The sequence below is a fragment of the Diceros bicornis genome, chromosome 6, assembly GCF_020826845.1.
Source record: "Diceros bicornis minor isolate mBicDic1 chromosome 6, mDicBic1.mat.cur, whole genome shotgun sequence".
Classification (NCBI taxonomy): domain Eukaryota; kingdom Metazoa; phylum Chordata; class Mammalia; order Perissodactyla; family Rhinocerotidae; genus Diceros; species Diceros bicornis.
The window spans coordinates 69,746,370-69,767,928 of NC_080745.1; the positions used below are offsets into that span (position 1 = coordinate 69,746,370).

The following is a 21,559-nucleotide window of genomic DNA, read 5'->3' on the forward strand; positions in this document are numbered from 1 at the left end:
TCAATGGTAGCCAGGTGTTTTGCAATTAACATTGGTTTTGGAATCAGATATCCTGGAATCTGCTTTGAGATCTTGAGCAAGTTCATAATACCAGTGGGATCTCTGTGTTCTCTTCCAGAAAATGTGGACAGAAATAACCATCAAACAGTGATTGTTTTGTGTCAGTTATATTAGATAAGATATACAGAAATGCCTGTCAGGGTCAAATCCTCCATAAATATTAGTTTCTTTTTTTTCCTTATTCCTTTGAAAGAATACACTTTGAAGCACACACTATTTTTCCTTTAATATCTTAAGTTTGAATGAACTGTTATATTGTCTGGCCATATAATTAACACTAAAATCATGAGCGTATTTAAATATCCGCCTGGATCTATGTTTCAAATGACGTTTCATATGGTTGGGATAGTAAAGTCTTCATTGCCTCCAAGCTGAAGGCAGGTCTTATTGTTTTGATACTTAGAGCTAGTAATTTAGGTTAAATAAATGACCTAAAATTAAGAGATTTAAGTTCTACTCACCTCTTTTAGAGTCAGGCCTTTGGGAAGGAAAAACAGATCTGAACTTGGAAGAGTTAAGGACAAATTAGATGCAGTGAAAAGGCCAGGAAAGTCGTGATAAAGTGCATGTAATAATAGGATGTGAAGTGAACCCAAAACTATTAAGGAGAGAGAAAACACAGGTAAAGGCGGGGGGATGTGAGTCAGAACAAATAAAGTCGGCTCACGGAGGAATCCCAGCATTTATGTTCAAAGGGTACTGCTTAATATGAGACGCTTCTGAATCATAATGTATAACCATGAATAGAATCTGATTGCAAAGGAAATGGTCAAGAGAATACGACTGTGGAGACAAAAGAATGGATTTTGGTAAATACTATGTAAATTGTTTGTAAGATTGTCTTATGTGACTGTTAACTCAGAAAATACTCTTCAGTATAAAAGAGGATAAAATGAATTGTGAAAATGATTTGTACATAAAAGTGCTAGATAAATTTAAGGTACAGTGTCATGGCATGGCATGCCCAAATGAACCTTTATTCCTGTGAGGTTTTATTAACTTGTTTTTCTTTTAAAATCAAGCAGTTAACAAAAAAAAAGACAGCAGAGTACAGTAAAAAGAGCACTGAACCGAGAGTCAGGACCCTGGGTTTAATTACAGCTTCACAACTAGCTAGCTGTGTGACACTAGGCAAGTCACTTAGGTTTTCTGAGTCTTAGATTCCCCATATTTAAAAAGAATGGTCCAGATTATCTCTAAGGCCACTCTCAGCTATAAAAATTTATTATTCTCTGATTCTGTGTTTTTGGGCAGCCCAGTGGCATTTACTGTTGGAGGATCAAGATTTCAGATGAGATTCCTCTCAACCAGGAGCCTCTAATCTATTTGAAGAGATCACCTGAAGTTTTGATGCACAAGTGAATGAATGAATAGATCAGTGTTTGGATGAATTAAATCAAAACAAATTGAGAGCTTATAAGAAAAACCTGTTGTTAGAATCTGGTTGGACATGGGTGTTAAATGTGAGAAAAGAGATACTATTTATAGGATACTCTTGCCTTCTCACCAACTAATTACAGTAATAAGTTTTGTGAATTTGGTTTTGAAAGTAGTTCTTCAGTTTTTCTGTTGTAATCTTGCCTTTTTTGGCTAAATGTGGCCAAGGATGGTTTCATGGAAGGGAGACAATGTAAACTAATATTGAAAGAAAGATAGACTTTAGATAAATTTGAGAAGAGAAAGGGAGGCCTTTCAGGTGGAAGGAATAAAACTTTAAAAGACTCAAAAAGGAATATTCATGTATTCATTCAGCAAATATTTGTTGAGCATCTGTTCTCCTATACCTGGCACTGTGTTAAGCACTTGGGGCTGTTAAAGTAGCGATCCCCACCACCTAGAAAGGAAGACAGGCATCTGTGTAATATAATTACACAGATATACAATTTCATGCTTTGGTGATGTTATGAAATAGGAGAATAGGGAGCTCTGAGAGCAGATGACAGGTGGACCTGGTGCTATCTGGGGCAGGAGGGGACCAAAGAGGGCTTCCCTAAGGAAGTGTTGTTTCTGCTGACACCTGACATATGAGTAGCAGTTCAGTACATGAATGGAAAGAGGGAGAAGTGCAGAGTAGAGGAGGGTATTTTAGGTGGAGGGGACAGCATGTGCAATAGCCCTGAGACTGGAGAGTCCATGGCATGTTTGAGAAGCCAAAAGAAGGCCAGTGTTGCTGGAACCTGGAAAATAAGAGGAAAGGAGAGAATTGTGGAGGAAAAGGCAGGTGAGAAATGATACGGTGTCACCCCTTTGACAGAGTGTAGACATCAATATCATTATGAGCCAGTTTCTGTGTGCCCGATTGGAGGAAAGCACTCTGTACCATGGGGTGGGCACTGGGGAGTCTGGGGGCAAGCATCATCTCAAATGGCTTTTAGAGTCACCAACACATCTAGCAGGGAGTAGGACACTGACTTGAGAAATAGAAGGTTTTGATTATCCAAATACACATGTGGCCTCTGAACTTGGGGGCATAGTCAGGAGGATAAGTCTGAGGAGTCAAACAAAAGCAACGGCAAAAAGGAGACTTGCTGTGTTAGCTGACAGAGTCTAATGGAATCGCTTTCTTGCAAGTGTGACATCGCCAAAACGACATGGTTTCCTCTCCCTTGTTCATTATAATTAAGGAGACTTAGCTGAAAACTCTGCCCATAGGGTGTCTCCTCATATCAAGTCCAGGATTCCAATTGTCATAGGTGCCAAGAAATGACCACAAACTCACTTGTAGTCACCCTGCACAAAACACACTTGAGATGGTTAAATGAGTCACCCCCATCATAGCACCCGTTCCCTAATTATGCATCAGACATTCTTGGTGTCACTTCCCCCTCTTCTTCAAACTGGGGCTCAAAAGTGCTCCCCAGGGGGGCAGTGGTGAAAAGGGAGTATGAGAGATGTAGAGGGTCTTTCTGTAGGGTCCAGTTCACTGGAAGACTTGTGAAGAAATTTGTCTTTTATGCTAAGCACAGATATACTATAGACTACAAAATATCCATGGAATTTTAAGGTGAGAATAGAGACTTGAAAATATTTGCCATTATATCTGACTGCTTAAGGTCAAACTCTCAGATTCCTAGAGGGATGCCTTATTCCTTTTGGGTATTGGAGATATTTTGATGAAAAACCTTGAGAAGCATTGAATCTTAAACTGTGTTCAATGCTGTTTACAGGATCTCTTGTGACTTTCTCACCAACTTCCTATAATAATGCATTTTATGAATTTGCTTTTAAAAGTAGTTCTTCATTTTTGGTGTTGTAATTTTGCAGCTTTTAAGTTTCAAGGGAGGGTGTTTCCAAATTTGATGGAGAAGTGTATATCTACCTACACTTCTCTGCTTTTACAGCCTTCATTCTTGTAGCCCATCTTTATGTCTTCATTTTATCTTCACACTCACGCTTTTGTGGGGTTGTTTCTTCATCTTACTATTGAATCCTTCAGATGACCTTGTTTGGATCCTTTTCCATTTCTGCTCTTTATTCTTTTAGATGTGGCAGTTAGAGCAATGTACACTCGTCCTGGGCCAAGTGAATTGTACTTTTGTAGGAGGATGAGATAATGATTCTGTTTTATTTCCAACATCTTTCCTAATGACCAGAATTTTTCACCTTTGTTTGCTGCAGTGTTTTAGGGGAACTTATCCTTCAGGCCAGCTCCTACTCATCCATTATGACTTAGCTCGTGGCTAAGTTCAGCCCCCCACCCAGCAGAACTGACCACTCTTTCCTTTGGATTCTCCCAGCACTCCTCTTCCTCCATTGGCATGGACCTTGTTGTGTTGTGTTTTACTTACCTATTGACGTGTCTGTTCTCCCATCTAGGTTTTGAGTTTCTGGAGATCAGGGAACTTGTGTTATTCATCTTTGTATCATGACACCTGGCACTGAGCCTAGCACATGCTGTGCTCAATTAACACTAAATAAGCTGAGTGAAATGGTTTGAATTAATTGACTACAGAGAGTATTTACAATAATTCTGAAATTCTTTTATTCACCTGGTGGCATCCGATGTCAAAGAACAGAAAAGCATAATATAAGGAGATGTATCTCACAATCCAGACTCAGAAATAGAATGAGAGAGATTTCAAAGTAGGGTTGCCGGATAAAATACAGGACATCCAGTTAAATTTGAATTTCAGATAAATAACATTAAAAAAATATAAGCATATCCCTAATGTTACGTGGGACATACTTACACAAAAAAATTATTTTTTATCTGAAATTCAAGTTTCTCTCTTGCCTACCACAAATATTGCCACAAAACAAAATACATTCCAGATTTTTATTTGCTAAGTCTGGCAACCCTACTTCAAGGTCAAATAGTCCCACTCCTTCAGGCAGTTGTATGTCTACACTAAGATTCGGGTCACACGTTGGTGGCGCTCAAGCAGCATCTGGCCATCTGGGTCAAGACATGTCTTCTTTGCCCTGCAGTAGGTTTTAGATTTTTAAATTTTTTGCCAAAATAGAAAAATATGGAGATTTTCCATAGAAATCAGAATTTTCAGGCTCGCTTGAAATATGATAAAGCCTGATGACACTGGGTCAGCTCTCCTGTCCAGCAGAGGAACAGGTGAGCACGAGCTCTCTGGATTCCCTGTTTCTCTCCAGCATCGTGGTGTACTGTCATCTGCCAAACATTACCTCACTGGTGCCATGTTTTCCTTAGAGTGGAGGTGAAAATGAAACGTTTTTTGAACTTGTGTCTCTGTTGAAAACAGGGGCCGGCCCCGTGACGCAAGTGGTTAAGTGCGCGTGCTCCGCTGCGGCAGCCCGGGGTTCACGGGTTCAGATCCTGAGCGCCCACTGCCGCACTGCTTGTCAAGCCATGCTGTGGCGGCGTCCCATATAAAGTAAAGGAAGATGGGCACGGATGTTAGCCCAGGGCCAGTCTTCCTCAGCAAAAAAGAGGAGGGTTGGCAGATGTTAGCTCAGGGCTCATCTTCCTCACAAAAAAAAGGTGGGGGGGGAATCTTCTTGGGTAACCAAAGAAACTTTTTTAGTGCGTTAAGTGCCAGCAAAATGAACCTGGGATACTATTTTTGTTATACCTCCCTCACGTATTCACATTATGGACTTGAGGCGTTTGAGGTCTTGATCTCCACTAGAATGTAAGATCCCTGAGGGCAGGGACTTTTTGTCTGCTTAGTTCACTGATGTATCCTAAACCCATAGAACAGTGCTTCATTCTTAATAGACATTTGATCAATATTTGTGAAATGAAGGAATGAATGATATAAGCTATCTGCGAGAGAGAAAACCTCTATGGCTAGGAATCTTTAGGAAGGGAAGAAAAATGTTGTCTTCTACAAAAGAATGGCATAGGTGAATGCCTGTGTCTTTTTAATAAAGATCTTTATGGTATAGATGCCTTATATCTCCCAAGGGCAAAGGAAAATGGCCGCTGAGGACAGAAGCTCTTGCCTATATACTCAGAGCTTAGAGGGACATTGAGAGGGATTGTTCTCACTGGTTATCAAGAGAGGGGTTCTTTGGAGAATATCTGAGGAAGGAACTGGAGGCATATGTTAGAAAGGACTCTTTGCAGCTGTGTGACTCTGGTTTCTCTGCTGCCTACCACAAATACTGCCACAACCCGGGGGATTCTCCCTGCAGCCCTCCATACCCAGCCAAGACCTCCCACTCCCTCTGTGGCTACCCAGGAAATAGGTTCAGAGACTTTCTTATTTTGAGCAGAAACCAACCTCATTTTATTTGAAAGACAAAAACCATCATGACCACAATTCAGCGGAATGCTACCTAAATTCCATAGGTTTTAAGAAAAAAATTAGGACAGTTATACATTAAGTTTGAATTTGCCTACAGGGGAGACCTTTGTATAAGTGCATTCCAAACTATCCTTCCCTCTACCTGGGAGATCTGCTACCTCTAGGGAATCTGGCTGGAAAGCCAAAAGCTCCAATAAAATGTATATTTTGTTGCCTCTTCTAGTTATATCTGGTTATCACCATATGGTCATTATGAATTCATATTTATTCTTAGAAAATATCCTTAGGGCTTTGGAGAAAATTCATAGGACAGAGAAATATAGGCAAATAAGAGTTTGACTTTTAACCACAGATTCAATGATCTGGCCCTAAACCAGACTTCTGGCTTTATAACTAAATACCTAGAGTAGAGACAAGAAAACAGCAGAGAAATGTATCAAGATCTGTCATTATTACTCCTGATGGTAGGTGCAAGATGCCTGTGATAGTTTCCTAGGCCTGCTATAACAAAGTACCACAAACTGGGTGACTTAGAACAATAGAAATTCATTGTCTCACAATTCTGGAGGCTAGAAATCCAAAATCAAGGTGTTGACAGGACCATGCTCCCTCTGAAACCTATAGGGGGGATCCTTTCTTGCTACTTCCTAGCTTTTGGTGACTTACCAGCAGTCTTTGGCATCCCTTAGCTTGTGGATACATCACTCCAATCCTCTGTCTTCTCATGGCCTTCTCTTTGTATGTCTTCACATTGTCTTCCCTCTGTGCCTCTCTGTTCTATGTGTCCAAATTTCTCCTTAAGAGGATATCAGTCATATTGGATTAGGGCCCACCCTGACCTCATTTTAACTTGATTACATCTGCAAAGACCTTATTTCCAAATAAGGTCTGACATACTGAGGGGTTAGGACTGCAACATATCTTTTGGGGGGAACACAATTCAACCCATAACCTCCTAATGCAATCATATATTCTTTGAACTTAAGCTTTTCAGATACAACTTGTTGTTCTTCCTGTGGAATATCACGTTGATTAAATTGCCTCTTTAGTTCTTCAGCTATCAAATGCTTTTCCCTGGCAGGCTGATGTAATTAGGGAACTAATAACTGAATCAATAAGGAAAAGAGCGTGTTCTTTCACATTTTCCAGCTGTTCTGATGATTCATTTAGGGTTCTCTATGTGTGTGCTGCTACTGAATATGTGCTTCTTAGGAGATATGAGACCATGACATATAGTAGAAGAAGGGAAAAGAGAGGGTCTGGATTGTTCTCCTGTAAAAGTCCAGGAATGACATCTTTGCAGGGAGGAGAGCATCATGAGGCAGGATATGAAGGAAAACATGGTTTCATGTATGTAACTTTGTATAAATGAGAAATGTTTTTAAAGATGTTTATTGTTTGAAAAATACACTTTATTTTAATGTTGCACGAAACACATTGGGTTGAAGCCACGCAGAACTGTATAAACACCATGTGAGCTAATACGTTGCTTGTCTAAGGAAGGATTCCCATTATCCATGTTAATCTCTGTGAAATACCATTTTGTGGAAAATTCCATATTGCTTTGTTTAATTCCAGTTCCCCCATGAAAAAATTGGAATTTTAATTCTTGGCCTTTTAAAAAGTAGTCTGAGAGATAAATGTAATGTATATGTTATAATTAGAAAATTATTATAAAATATAAGTGGAATAAAACAGGCTTGTACTAGTATTGAAATAAAACATATTCATTGTAAAGAAATCTGAAAATGATGGAAAGCTTTACAAAGTATATAAATTAGGGCCAGCCCCAGTGGCCTAGTGGTTAAGTTTGGCATGCTCTGCTTCAGCAGCCCAGGTTCAGTTCCTGGGCGTGGACCTACACCACTCATCTGTCAGGGGCCATGCTGCAGTGGCAGCTCACGTACAAAAAGAGGAAGATTGGCAGTGGATGTTAGCTCAGAGAAAATCTTTCTCAGCGAAAAAAACTATATAAATTACCTATAATCACACAATTCAGAGATAACCACTGCTAATATTTTGGCATATTTCCTCCTAACGTGTTTCAAGTTTATGCAATACTTTAAATAAAATTGGTGTCAATGTATGCATGTTTTGTAATATATTTTTAAATAGATAATGTATTCAGCATTGTCATATCATTAAATAATCTTCTAATACCTACTATTGAATAGTTTCCTATTTTTTTATTTCTATTTGAGTGTTAGAGGTTTAATTTTTTAATTACTACATACAGGTTCTGTATTATTAATTACTAATAATACAGGTTCACGATAAAAACCCGGACAACCAAAAGAAGAAAATACGGTTGCCCACAATCTTACCATTGCAGAATTAGTATTAATATTATGACATACATTACATGGCCGTGTAATTATCTGAATTTCTGTCTTCCACTGTTTGTGGCATTTTTAACCTTTGTAACCCCAGCACTTAGTTCAGTGCTTAAAGCATAGTAGTTGCTTGATACTCTTTTAGGGAATGAATAAATGAATGAATAAATGGATGAACAGATGTATGAATGGAGAAGCTGCAAAGATCCAGCTCGTGGTAGAATAAAATTCATTTCAGACTTAGCAACTTACTATAGATTGAGAGACAAGGTAGCTAACTCAAGGCCCTTAATGAATAGGAGTTTGCTCTTTCTTTTCATCTGAATCAGCCTCTAGGCAGAAATTCAATTTAATTTTTTCCCGGTCAGTCAAACTGAAGAGCTAAAAAAGCAAAACCAGAGACAAGGAGAGGCAGGAAGTGGAACAAGCTTGGATAAGATCAGCAGCTGATCTCTTGTTCTTTCTCTGTTACGAAGAGTGTGAGATGAGAGGAGCACCGCTTCTCCCAAGGGTGAGCCCTAGCAGGAACTGGTAGGGTGGCATTCTGTCACTACAAGGCTCCTCCGTGATGGAAGGACTGATCATTTCTCCGGAGGATTGAGACTCCAGCACTGTCAATGTGACCCTCATGGTTTTTCCCTAGCCTGTGTCTAGAGTTTGCAGCAGAGGAAGACACAATCAAGGTTTTATTTAAAGGAATTTGGGGCTGTGTTTGCTATGATTGGAATCAGGGCTGACAGAGAGTCTGATGTCTTTGGGTTATAGAAGTCTCCAACGAAAGTCTCTTCTATAGTTAATTGGAAAATATGTCTTAAGTCTGAGCATCTGTCCCTCAGACACCTACCATGGAAAGGAGAGTGATCTATTTCTTAAAACTCTTCATGGAAAACTCAGTTCTTGCAATAAAATTTATGGATATATTCTTTCCCATGGGGTAGTCTGGTCCTCACAAAAGCTCTCCAACCTCCCAACCCCCTACTCAATGTAAATATACATACAGATAGATATAGAAACATCCACAAATAGACAGATGGGTAGAGAGACAGGCAGATAAATGGACTGACAGACAACTTCTACCTTCTTTTGGCTGCAACAGTCGTCACATCTTTCCTTCCTCTTAAAAGCTCCCCCACAAGCCAAGCTCAAGACCTTGGCCATATTGACAACTTTGTTCTTATTGTCTCCTCCACCCAGTAAAATTTCTATCCACGTTCTTTCTTGTCCACACCACCAATCTCTAAAGGTCTGGCCCAAGGTATATTTCTCCAGGAAACTTCACTGTTCCGTTTTTACCCCTGTCAGTCTAAAGGCCAGGCCTTTAGAGATGATAGGTGGTGTGGACAGGAGAGAACGTGGATAGGGATTTGGTATGTATATTTGAGAGTCAGGAAGGGGTTATCCTTTTTGCTTCCTGAAGAATTAGATGTGGTTCTGTGTGCTCTATCCACTCTAATTCAATGGTATAGAGCTAGTATTGTTTTATTCACTAAGTTGGTGAATAACACAGGCACTAAGAATGATGGGGAATAGTTTTGCCTGTTTTCCCCATGTGCAGAGGGACTCACATTGTAGTTATTACTTACTCATGGAGTGAGAGCCCAGTTTGGATAAATACTGGGAGAGTTGGTGTACAGCTGGTATGGTATAGTATAAACTAATCAGCTAAATCAAGATTGACATCCTGGTTTTCCATATAGTTTCTGCAGTCACTTTGTAGAACCAAGCATTGGTATTTTCATCTCTAAGATGGGAAGGCTAATATATATCTTCTTAACTACTTTAGAGGCTATTTTGAGCGTCAATATATATATATATATTTATATATACATATATATGTCATTATATCACAACACACATATATATCCATCATTTACTGGACAAAAAGAGACTTTTTAAAATGTAATTCCTGGTGCCAATATTCAATAAATGTTTGCTGAATTCAGTTGAAATGGACCAAAATTTTTTCAACCCCCCCAAAGCTCCTTGCAATTACCAGAAAAAATTATTTCTATGTGGGTTGTAAGATTATGGACTCAGAACTTAACAGATGGCAAAGTTACCCAAGTGTGGTGTTCTAGACAGCACATCCTTTTCAGGTGAGCAGGTATTGGGGATGTGATTACAGGAATATACTTCACCTGACCCTATTTCTATAAACCTGAGGGCCGCCTACTTGCCTTCTTCAATTTCCCCACCTGGAAAATTTTGTGGGAGAAACATAAACATGGTGGAATTCTCATTATAAACTAAGCACCATGATTCCATGGAAGGAGATTTTAGGCATCAGAAAACTTAAATCTTAGTTCCTTTGACCTAAACTCAACTTCTCTAAGATTGAGTTTCATTAACTGTGAAACAGGAGGTTTGTGAACCCACTTGTTATGTGCCAGGCATTGTATAACCACTGATACACAAAGGTGAATAAGGCATTATCCCTGCCCATCTATGACTCACAGTCTAGTGGGGGAAGAGGGATGCAATCCAGTAATGGCTTAATGCAAACAACTTCTTAGAGGAAGACTGTAAATATAGTGGCGGCACCATTGAGGGAGTGGTTAACTCTGCCTGAGTAGATCAGAGAATGCTTGAGAGCAGGGGTTTACATTAGCAATAACTGTCCTGCCTTCCTTTTGGTATCCTTGTAAGGCTCAAATGCATGTGAAAAAGCAGCACAGTCAAAACTTCCATTATCAGTCAGATTCAGATATTGTACTTCTAGGCATTTGATTGGAAATAAACCCCACATCTATCCTTACCTGCCTGTTTTAATTATTGATTTATGCAACAGATATTTAGTGAACACTTTATATATATTCAAGGAGTATAAACACAACTAAGTAATACAGACAAATCTGAAAGACATAATTATATATTACCCCATGATACGTGCTCAATGGAAACAAAAGATGAGTGCGGTGAATTGAGAAGGAAGAAAGATGAGTAGGCTGATGTCGTTAGAAAAGGTTTTGTGGAGGAAGCCACACTTGTGCTGACCCTGCATGGTTGGAGAATTTTTACTTAGGCATAAGAGTGGCCTTATCCTTGCCATCTTGCAAAGATGTGGAAGTGTAAATGAGCTTGGTATCTAGTGGCATTGAAGAGTCCATTTCATTTAGATTATGTAGGAGCAGTAAGAGATAAAACTGAAAGAACAGAATATTTTGCACATAATATTGGCTCAGATACCAGCTGATGAGCATTTTTACATATGTGCCCCATTTCCCTATGAGCACAGAATCTACTTCTTCCTTATCTTTATATCCATCAGAGTGCCTTAGACATAGGAGTTGTTAAATAAATAATTTTTAAATAAATGTTGCTGAATTGGTTTAGATGTAGCTAAAGACTTCATGGAATTTGAAGAGAAAAGAATATATAATTTTCCTAAAGTACCACTAGAGGAGAGGATGATGGATGGCATTAAAAATGGATTTACGCTCAGCTCAAAAGCATCAGTCGATTGGATATATATTGAAACGTTCTTGGTGCTAGAAGGTGCCATGATAAGCATAGCACAGTCATATTCATATATTTTTATCTGGATAATATGGATGTCTACATGGGTGTGTTAGGCATTCTGGTGTGTTGGAATGTTCTTCTCCAGGGGGATGACACATGTATTCATGGTAAACAGTACCCTCTGATGCTTATGCTCTGCGTACTTCATTGTTTTGCAGCTCTACAGCTCGATGGACTTTGGCAGACGGTGGCAACTCATGCATGAACGCATCACACCCAACAGGTTTTACTGGTAAGCCCCATCTGCAGACTCATCATTCTCTTGGACAAAGGATTATCAGATAGCACAGCACTCTGGACACCTTCGTCACTTAAAGACACATGTGTTCTAGCCCTTTGCTACTCAGAGTGTGGTTCATGGACGAGCAGCATCAGCATCACCTGGGAACTTGTTAGAAATGCAGAATCTCAGGCCCTGTTAAGACTTCCTGTGCAGGAATCTGCACGGAACTTGGTCCCTGGTGATCTAATGTGCACATTAAAGATTGAGAAGTGCTGAGCTAGAGAGCTCCATGAGAAGGTCATGACCAAGTGCTCTTAGCTATGTATCAATCGCCCTTCTTTTAGGAAATGTATACATTTTATACACCTATTCTGAAAAGCAGTATTTCCTAAAATGTACTCTGAAGAACACTAGTTGCACAAAATGCTTCTCCTTTCTTAAGCATTTCTATGGTCAAATGATTTTAAGCAATGATTATCCAGCTCTACCCTCCTGAAGACTCAGGATTCGTATTGGATATTTAAGACTCTGGAGAAGCCCTGAGTGAAGGAGCCTGATTCCTAAACTTACCTCACTACAGAATCCTTTCCTCGTGTCACACCTGATAAATCCTCCAGAACAGAAATCCATGGAGCACATTTTGCAAAACCTTTTATAAGAGTGAATACGTGTTCCAAATGGAAAATTAGGCCTCCTTCCTAATCAGAAGGTGTTTTTGTTAATCGGTGTTCCTTTATCCATGCATACTATTTTTACCTCGGTTGTCACAAGGTAAACTTGGTCTTGGGTAATTTTACCTTTTACTCTTGCCTGCTGTCACATGCAATGCTTCTTACTTGTATCTTGCTTTCATTTTAGCAGAGATGATGGCCAAAGGGATAGAGATTAGGAACCAAACACCAAAGTGTATAATGTGCTTACTTATATGCTGAATATAAAACAAAAGTAAAATTCACAGCGTTTGAGAGTATCGCTCTTGACTCAACACCTTAACTATCCTCAGTTATTTTGCCCTTTTCAGACCAGCTGTTATTTGGTCTGTGACTATTATTACAGCTATTATTTGGTCTGTATTTGGAACTATTAAGATTTTTCAATAGACTAAAGCACAAAAAGGGAATATTTGTTTCTCCGATATTCCAGCTATATAACTTCAGCCTTTTATTCAGCTAAGATGGACCAGTTTCTCAGCATGCCATTGCTCAGAAGTCCTTCAAAAAGGGGAAAAAAAAAAAGCACTCTGCTATTTCTGGAACAAACTCTTGAGATGGTAAGGCAGTTGGCCGACTAGGAAGTCAAGTTGATGGAGAAGGAAAGTACAATAGACTGGATAAGCTTTGTCATTGTTTCTGAAGGAAATTAAATTAAGTGGATGAGGGGCAGCATTTTCCTATGTTTTGCTAAGAGCAAGAAGAGAATGTTCCAGCTGCGGTCTGCCCTCCCTCTTCCTTTGTGTAGCAGAAAGAATAAATCCCTAGGTTCTGATAACTGTGTTTCATCTCTCCTCTACTCTGTGCTGCTTTCATATATGCCCCCATGGGGAAATATAAAAGTTAGTGCCCGTGCTGGCTAGCCAAGTGGTAGCTGAAAATTCCATTTTTGTAATTATCACTTCTCTGTTTCTGATGTATAATTGCCATTATTATTCTTTTAGGTGTCACAAGAGTGACAGAGGAAGAGTTCATTTTACACAGACCTTTTTTCCCAATGACAGAATCCGAGGCTGTCTAAAGCTCTAAACCACTTATGTTGAAGAGTCAGGGCCTCCATGGGTTAGGAAAGGAAATATTCACTCCACTCCTCCTTGAGAAAAGACAAAATGTGCATTCCTCTGGGTACAGCACAGCTGTGGCTGAGACAGGTCCTCTTCAAGCTGTGGTTTCCTCATCTGTGTAATGGGAACAATATTCTTCTTATCAATTTCATAAGGTTACTGAAAGGACCTACTGAAAGGATCAACTGGACACTTGGGAATTTCGTTTCTCCACTTCAGATTTATAATTTGTAAATTATAAGTCTTTAAGTGCTATGTTTTTTTTTTTGTTTTTGTTTTTGTTTTTTTGTGAGGAAGATCAGCCCTGAGCTAACATCCATGCTAATCCTCCTCTTTTTGCTGAGGAAGACCGGCTCTGAGCTAACATCCATTGCCAATCCTCCTGCTTTTTTTTTCCCCCAAAGCCCCCGTAGATAGTTGTACATCATAGTTGCACATCCTTCTAGTTGCTGTATGTGGAATGTGGCCTCAGCATGGCCGGAGAAGCAGTGCGTCGGTGCGCGCCCGGGATCCGAACCCGGGTTGCCAGTAGCGGAGCGCGCGCACTTAACTGCTAATTCACGGGGCCGGCCCCAAAGTGCTATGTTTATTAGCAATTCTGAAGACCGTAACACATGAATGATTTGTCATTTTTCTGGGACGCAAATTTGAATCCCATGCGTGGTGAGACTATATGCCCAAGGACATCTGATAACAACTGAATGGGTCTAATTTACTGCTCAGAATCCACATTTCAAACTAACTTTATTGTCCTCTACTTTTTGTTGATTCATAATTCTTATGAAGTGGTAAAAACAAAGCAAATCAATAACAAAAAGCCCTAAAACTACTTCTTTGGGTGGGTTGGTGCACAGTGAAGTGGTACTGGGGGTGGTGGAGAAACATCAGGGGAAGAGCAGTCATCCCCAAAACAAGACATTGAAATGAAAGATGACATTAAGACTTTTATCTTGTGGTATGTAGACAAACAGAGTGAACGTGCAATTCAGAAGTAATATCGTCCAAATATTGTTATCTATAATTTGGAGATATGCAAATGTCTAGGGATAGACAGGTTTCTTCTCCCACGCCACCTTCAATTGATGGAAAATAGCAGCCTAGAGGGGATGCGTGGGAAGAGCATTGTTATCCAGGAGTGATTTCTGCCAAGGGTGCAGGGAGAAGACCTGCCACTTGCATGCGTCATCTTTGTTTTCCCGTCTGCAGTGGTGATCATTGTAATGGCTGTGAAAGTGCGTTGGGAATTGTAAGGGGCTGTTATTATTATCCATTTCCTCCTTAGTGCCCCACAGTGCCTGTGGGTTAGGCAGGGCATGGGACATAATATTTGTTAGCATCAATAATAAAAGCTTCATCTAAAGATAAAATGATCTGTATGAATTCCAGATGTTCTAACCCCTTCAAGAGAGGTCACCTAGGAATCTTAAACTCTGGAGTGACTCAGCCATCAAACCGAGACTAGGATCAACTGACATGAAAACTCCTTCTTTATATGTGACCCTTTGACTCATTTGATACCTGGTTAACAGGCAGATCACCAGACCTGTCTTATGCTCCCCATTCATCACAACTGCTTCAGCAATTATAATTTGCAGGGAGAGCACAAAAGTGGAATAAATATCCTAACATAATCCCTTTCTAGTCTCTGCTTGGGCAGATCTATCTTGGGGAAAAAGTGTTTTTGTTTTGTTTTGTTTTGTTTTTTAATAGCCTACTGAGATGAAAATGAATAGCATTTCCACTCTTCCATTGGGAGATATTTAACAGGCAGGCATGTTCTGCAGTGAGAAGATTGTTTTCTTTGCACATCTAATGCGAATACTTGTTGTGGTTCACAGCTTTACCTCTATGGCCCCTCACTGCCCCCCTCGGTGTTCACCCTCTTTGGGCATCTTTTTCAATGAGGTCCCAGGCATCCTGGGCCTTGCTGAGTTCTCTATGTAACTGGACTGGCCTCTAAGTGCCTCTGGTCTCTGATGGCACTGGTCGTATAGTGTCATGAAAGAGAAAGAATGTCTCCAATGTCTCTTCCTTCCTAACTTCCCCTTAATTATTCTCTATCCTGAAAGATCAGGGTCTTTTTGTTCTTCTTCGTTGCCATCACTGCAGGAGAGTGTTCTGATAAAGTGGTACACCCTAAGGTGTCAGTGACTTTAACTCTTACCCCTTTTTTGAGGGTATTTGGATTTCAACACGACTGGTCTTGAGAGTAAGAAACCCTTTAAGAAGTCAACAGATGTAGTAAAAGTTCTAGATCAGCCCACTTTAGAGGTTGCAGGGAGAGAGTCCTATGAGGACCACTCTTTGAAGCTGTTATGATGCCTGGTCACAGGCTGAAGAGTGGCTGGTGTGTAGGGACAGTCAGGATGGGCTCCAGGTCTCTGCTGTACATTGCTTGAGGTTGGCTTACTCACTGTAGATTTAATAATGCTGGTTGTGCCAGCAGCTTCTCTTCTGCTTTTTCAGAAAGGCCATGAAGGAGGGTAGGAAGAATGAAAAAGCAAAGCGTGTCTCTCCTGGTGTGTGTAGACTGGATGTCCTAGAAAAGTGTCTTTTAGAAGAGAAATGGATGATATAGAAAAAGAGAACACACTAAGAGTCCCTTCATTACAATCTTTACTTTTCAATCTTTCATTGTTCTTATTTTTCTCAGTCTCTTTTTGTATGCATATGCTCTTTTATGTGTACCCTAAACATCTTACATGTGAATTTGTATAATCTGCCTTTTCCCTTCTTAAAGTTCTATTGTAACAATTTTTATGTTGTTATAAAATCTTTATAACCATCATTTTTAACTGTCTATGCAACACTTCATTATGTAAAGATACGTATTTTATTACTGTGTTTAGTTTTTACTGGAAATTGAAAATTTTCACATTTTTTAATATCACAAATAATAGTTTTATTAATATTTTATTCGTATTTCTTTAATATCTAGGGAGGTTTTCTTGGACCAGTGTCCTAGGTAGCCCAAATGAAAACTTGATTGTGTGTTTCCCAGTCTCAGCAGAGTGTCACATTTAAATGGTATGACTCAAATTCAACACTGAAAGAATTTCAGAGCAATGTAGTTTTTATTGAACATTTTCTTGAAAGGGGTTGCAAATAAACCTTACATCACACAGCACACAGCAAGCCTTCCTAAAGTCCTGTGTCCATATCTGTCTCTCCAAAGTCCTGATCATCATACTAGTTACTTTTCTCCTCTTTTTCTTCTCTTTCCATGGGCTCTACAACTATTCTCAGTCACAGAGGTTTATTGTCCACTGCACATCCCCTTCCAGAGCCCCCCTTACACCTACACCCTCTTCCCCAAGTATCATAGCTTTTCTTATATAGAATGATCTACCGCTCCTTTACCTCTCCGTCTCACTCTCGCCCCACCCCTAGCAAATCAGTAAATCAGTGTAATATTCCTTAGGTGCACATCCTTTAGAACGTGGAGGATGGGGAATTGGTAATTAATATTTTTGGTTTAATCATCACTAGAAGGGGAATAATTACATCAAAATGTACACAGTTTGAGTACCTTTAATACTTGTCATTCAAAATATTATCCTGGGGCTGGCTTGGTGGCGTAGCGGTTAAGTGCACGCGCTCTGCCTCAGTGGCTCGGGGTTCACAGGTTTGGATCCGGGCATGCACTGACACGCCGCTCGTCAAGCCATGCTGTGGTAGCATCCCATATAAAGTAGAGAAAGACGGGCATGGATATTAGCCCAGGGCCAAACTTCCTCAGCAAAAAAAGGAGAATTGGCAACAGATGTTAGCTCAGGGCTAATCTTCCTCACAACTACAAAAAAATATATTATCCAAGTCATGTGCTATTGTATATTCCCTCCTATACCATATGCAAATATGAGTCTATTTATAATTAACATTTCTGTCTTCCTCGTGGTAGGCGGCCTCCAAGATGGCTTCCAATGATCTCTGTCTTCTAGAGATTATGCCATCGTGTAGTCCCCTCTGTTTGAGTTTGGGCTGAATTTAGTGACTTGCTTTTAGTGAATAGAGTGTGGTAGAGGTGACGACATGTCACTTCAGAGATTCAGTTACAAAAAGACAATGCTTTTCATCTTAGGTGTGCTTTTATGCTTGCCTGGTCAAAGCATCTGTCCTGTTGTGAGCTGCCCTATAGAAAAGCCCATGTGGCAAGGAATTGAGGGAGGTCTCTGGCCAATAGCAAGTTAGGAACTGAGAACCTCAGTCCAACATTCATTTCCAATGAAGAACAACTGAATCCTGCCAGCAGTCACATGAGTGAGCTTAGAAGAAGATCCTTCTCCAGTGAAGCCTGCATATGAGAATGCAGCCCTGGCCAAGACACTGATTGGAGGCTTATGAGAGACCTTGAGGCAGAGGTACCCAGCTGAGTTGTGCCCAGGTTCCTGACCCATAAAAACAGTGAGATAATAAGTATTTATTGTTTTTAGCTGCTACATTTGATGGTAACGTGTCACACAGAAATAGATGCCAAATACACTTCTCCCTGATCATTATTTTTTGCTTGTTTATTTTTGAACATAAGGTACCTGCTTCTATCTTAGACCACTTCGTGCATTTTCCCTTCGTTGGTGTCAACCCAGATGCTGCATTTTGCCTATTGTTCGAGTGTACCCTTGCAGGAAGGAAATATCATGATGTCCTGGGATTCCTGGCCTCCTGATGCTTGGATGCTATGGGGTTTGATAGTTAAGTTACAGACCTCAGAACCCTATCCTCAGCCTAAGTGAGGCTTCCTTAGTATAGTGAGATTGTCTGACCTTGTTCTGTTCTGTTCTATTCTATTCTGCTTTACGTTTTGATTGCAGAATTTCGTTTTCTGAGAATATTGTTGATTGCGATGTTTATGTGTATACACACGCATGAGCCAAGTGTGCACATCCCCATTCAGAGACGTGTTAATTTCACTTAAGGCATAAAAATCCCATGTATCTGTGTCCTAGACATACCCATCTCAGTCTGGTAGCAGCTGTGAGTGTAAAGGATGTAGGGCAGAGAAGCAGGAGGTGAAAATGGGAGATGATTACCTTGTGATAACAGGGCTGGAGTGAACCTTCTTGCACCTCCTACCTCACTTAAAACTCTGTATATTTTACCTGTTCTGGAATATATCCTATGGTTTGCTTCAAAAATTGGTTCCTTATACTCATCCAGGAGCTCATTGTGACCTAAGACTATGGTTCCTGGAGAACCACATGCCAAGTCATCCTTAGGCTATTAATGCATTATCCACGACAGAGACAGAGTTATGTTACAGGCAAAATGGCTTGAGATTGCATCCTGGAAAATCAAGGTCTTTTCAAACAAAGTTAACATTATGGGCTGAATTTTTGAAGCTACCTCTCAATGTGCATCTACAATTTTGCAGACACAGTCATTTGCAATCTCACGTAATGGGATTTAGGCATCGACCTGATATAAGGGATCAGATTTAGAGGCCCTTTGCAAACCAGGGTACGCCACAAATAATATTTAATTCAGCTTTCCTTTACATTTTTAAAATGGTGCAGCAATTTAAAAATACATTATATTCAAAATAATACATGCTAGGTCAGGAGGGGAGATGTGAAAACTCAGCTTGCAAGCAGAACTCAGTTTCTACTTTGCTGGCAGGGGCCACCTGTACTGTGTGTCTGGTCCTGTCTTAGCCTTGGAAGAGCTATCTTAACGCTGGAGCAAAATGCAGTGTGCAAAAGCTACACATGGTAGTCAGCCAGTGCACTGAGAAAGACAGAATGCTCACCTCTTTGGATGAAATCAGTATGTGTTGGACTCGTGATAATTATGCTTAGCAAATGTGAGTGCTATGAGGGAAGGGAAATAAGGAGACATATGTAGCTATTTACCTAATGACTTCCTTACTAAGAAGAGAAGGGGTCGTATTTGACCCCACCTTAGAAAATCTGAAAAGACTAGAGTATGGTAAACACAGAATTCAAAGATAGCCACATCCACTCACCTGATCCAGTGTATCAAAAATTTCAGGATGCAAATAGAAACACCATTCTATCTTCTTTCCCTAGCATTTTGGCTGGTGTCTCTGGAATTAGACACGTGGTTTCCAAATGCTTCTTCCGCTCAGATGATTATGAGGAGGACATGAAAAATATTCATTCATCTCAGAGACAGTAGAATCTCACTAATAAGCTTTTAGAGGGGAGCAAATTTGATTTTTCTCACAGTAAGTGAGATTTCAGCCCTTTATTGTCCTTTGAGGGCGGGGTCAGGAGAGACCCCACATAGAGTAGAGCACTTTGACTGCTGTAGTCTTCCTGAAACTCCAATTGCTCATTTTGGGCTTACTCCTTACATGAAGATGTGGGGTGAATGAACTCATTACATTGATAGTAATGAGTTGTGCTTAACAACCTCTTGAGTAGGGAATATGAGAATTAGAGGGTTAGAGAGGGACCTAGATAGAGAAGAAAGAGAAGGATGTTGAGCTGATCAGCCCAAGGAGAAAGCTCCAAACTGAAGGCTTGGAGGCTCTTTAAAATGCTAGTTGGATACAGGCTTGCAGGCAGGAGGAATCACCCTTTTCCTTGCCATGGAAACCTAAGAGTGTCCTGCTCTAGCTTGGGCTGGGGCTGTGTATTAGTCTGCTTAGGCTGCTATAACAAACTACCTTAAACTGGGTGGCTTAAACAACAGAAATGTATTTTCTCACAATTCTGGAGGCTAGAAGTCCAAGATCAGGGTGCCAGCATGATGGTTTCCGGTGAGAGCTCTCTTCCTGGCCTGTAAACAGCTACCTTCTTGCTGTGTCCTCACGTGGTGGATAGAAAGAGCAAACTCTCCTGTGTCTCTTCTTATAAAGACACTAATCCTATCATGAGGGCCCCACCCTTATGACTTCAACTAAACCTAATTACTTCCCAAAGGTCCCATCTCCAGATACCATCACTACAGGGGTTAGGCCTTCAACGTATGAATTTAGGTGGAAGGATGCAATTCATTCCATAGCAGGGTGTGAGACAAGGAAGAGCTTGGGAAGTAATGCAAACTTTCAAGAGAACTTCTCACTAAGAAGAGTCTTGGAGCAGAAATGTCTAAGGATTATAGGAAAAGATGGAGAAGCAATGCCGAAACTACAAAAATAATTTTAAAAGACAAAAACACAATTTAACTGCTTTTTTTCTGATTGTAGACTCAATAAAGCTTATTGTAGACATTTAAGGAAAGGCAGGAAAATAAAAAGAAAATAATTACCTATAATTTCACTGTCCAGAAAACACCATTTAAAAAAATAAGTACTTCTTCATAGACCTTTTTCTCTATTATAATATAGTATAATTTTAAACACATATTTCAGTTTTTATCACAATTGAGATCATGTTGTTTATAAAATTTTATATCTTGTTAAAATGTACTTCAACATTTTTCTGTACCATCTCTGCACTTTCTAAATATAATTTAAAGCTTGCATTGTGTTCTAATTGGTGGATATATAATAATTTAATCTTTTATCATTTAACATTGATCTTGTTTCTAAAATTTTACTATTAAAGAAGGCATTGGAATTTTCCTTTGAAAACCTTTAAGTAATTATTTGTCCAAGGTCTGATTATTATAATTTTTAAGGATAGACTACCAAAACATATATAAATATTATCGTGCCAAATTGTTCTCCAGAAAGTTTATACCAGTTTCCACTTCATTTTGTAAAATATCATTTCACTACACCTCATAAAAATTTAATTTAAAAAAGTAACCTAATTTAATATGCAAAAATGGATTTTCGTCATTTTAATTTGCATTTCTTATCAGATCGGTGCGTTTAGACATGTTTTCATATATTTATTAGCCATTACATTTCTTTTATGTGACCATCTGTTTTCACTGCTTCTTTATTTTGAGTTTTTTTACACGGTCTCTCATTTTGCTTAAATAATGTCCCCATTTTGTTCTTTGGGTTTTAATTGTC

At 39.6% G+C, this 21,559-nt stretch overlaps 1 protein-coding gene across 1 annotated transcript in view; it reads left to right on the forward strand.

Annotated features, from left to right (window-relative positions):
* Nucleotides 1-21,559, forward strand: part of SORCS3 (sortilin related VPS10 domain containing receptor 3) — a 405,148-nt gene that overhangs the window by 192,973 nt on the left and 190,616 nt on the right. The window contains exon 5 of the mRNA XM_058544381.1: nucleotides 11,794-11,867. Within this exon, the coding sequence (XP_058400364.1) occupies nucleotides 11,794-11,867 (74 nt within the window). The remainder of the gene's footprint in view (nucleotides 1-11,793; nucleotides 11,868-21,559) is intronic.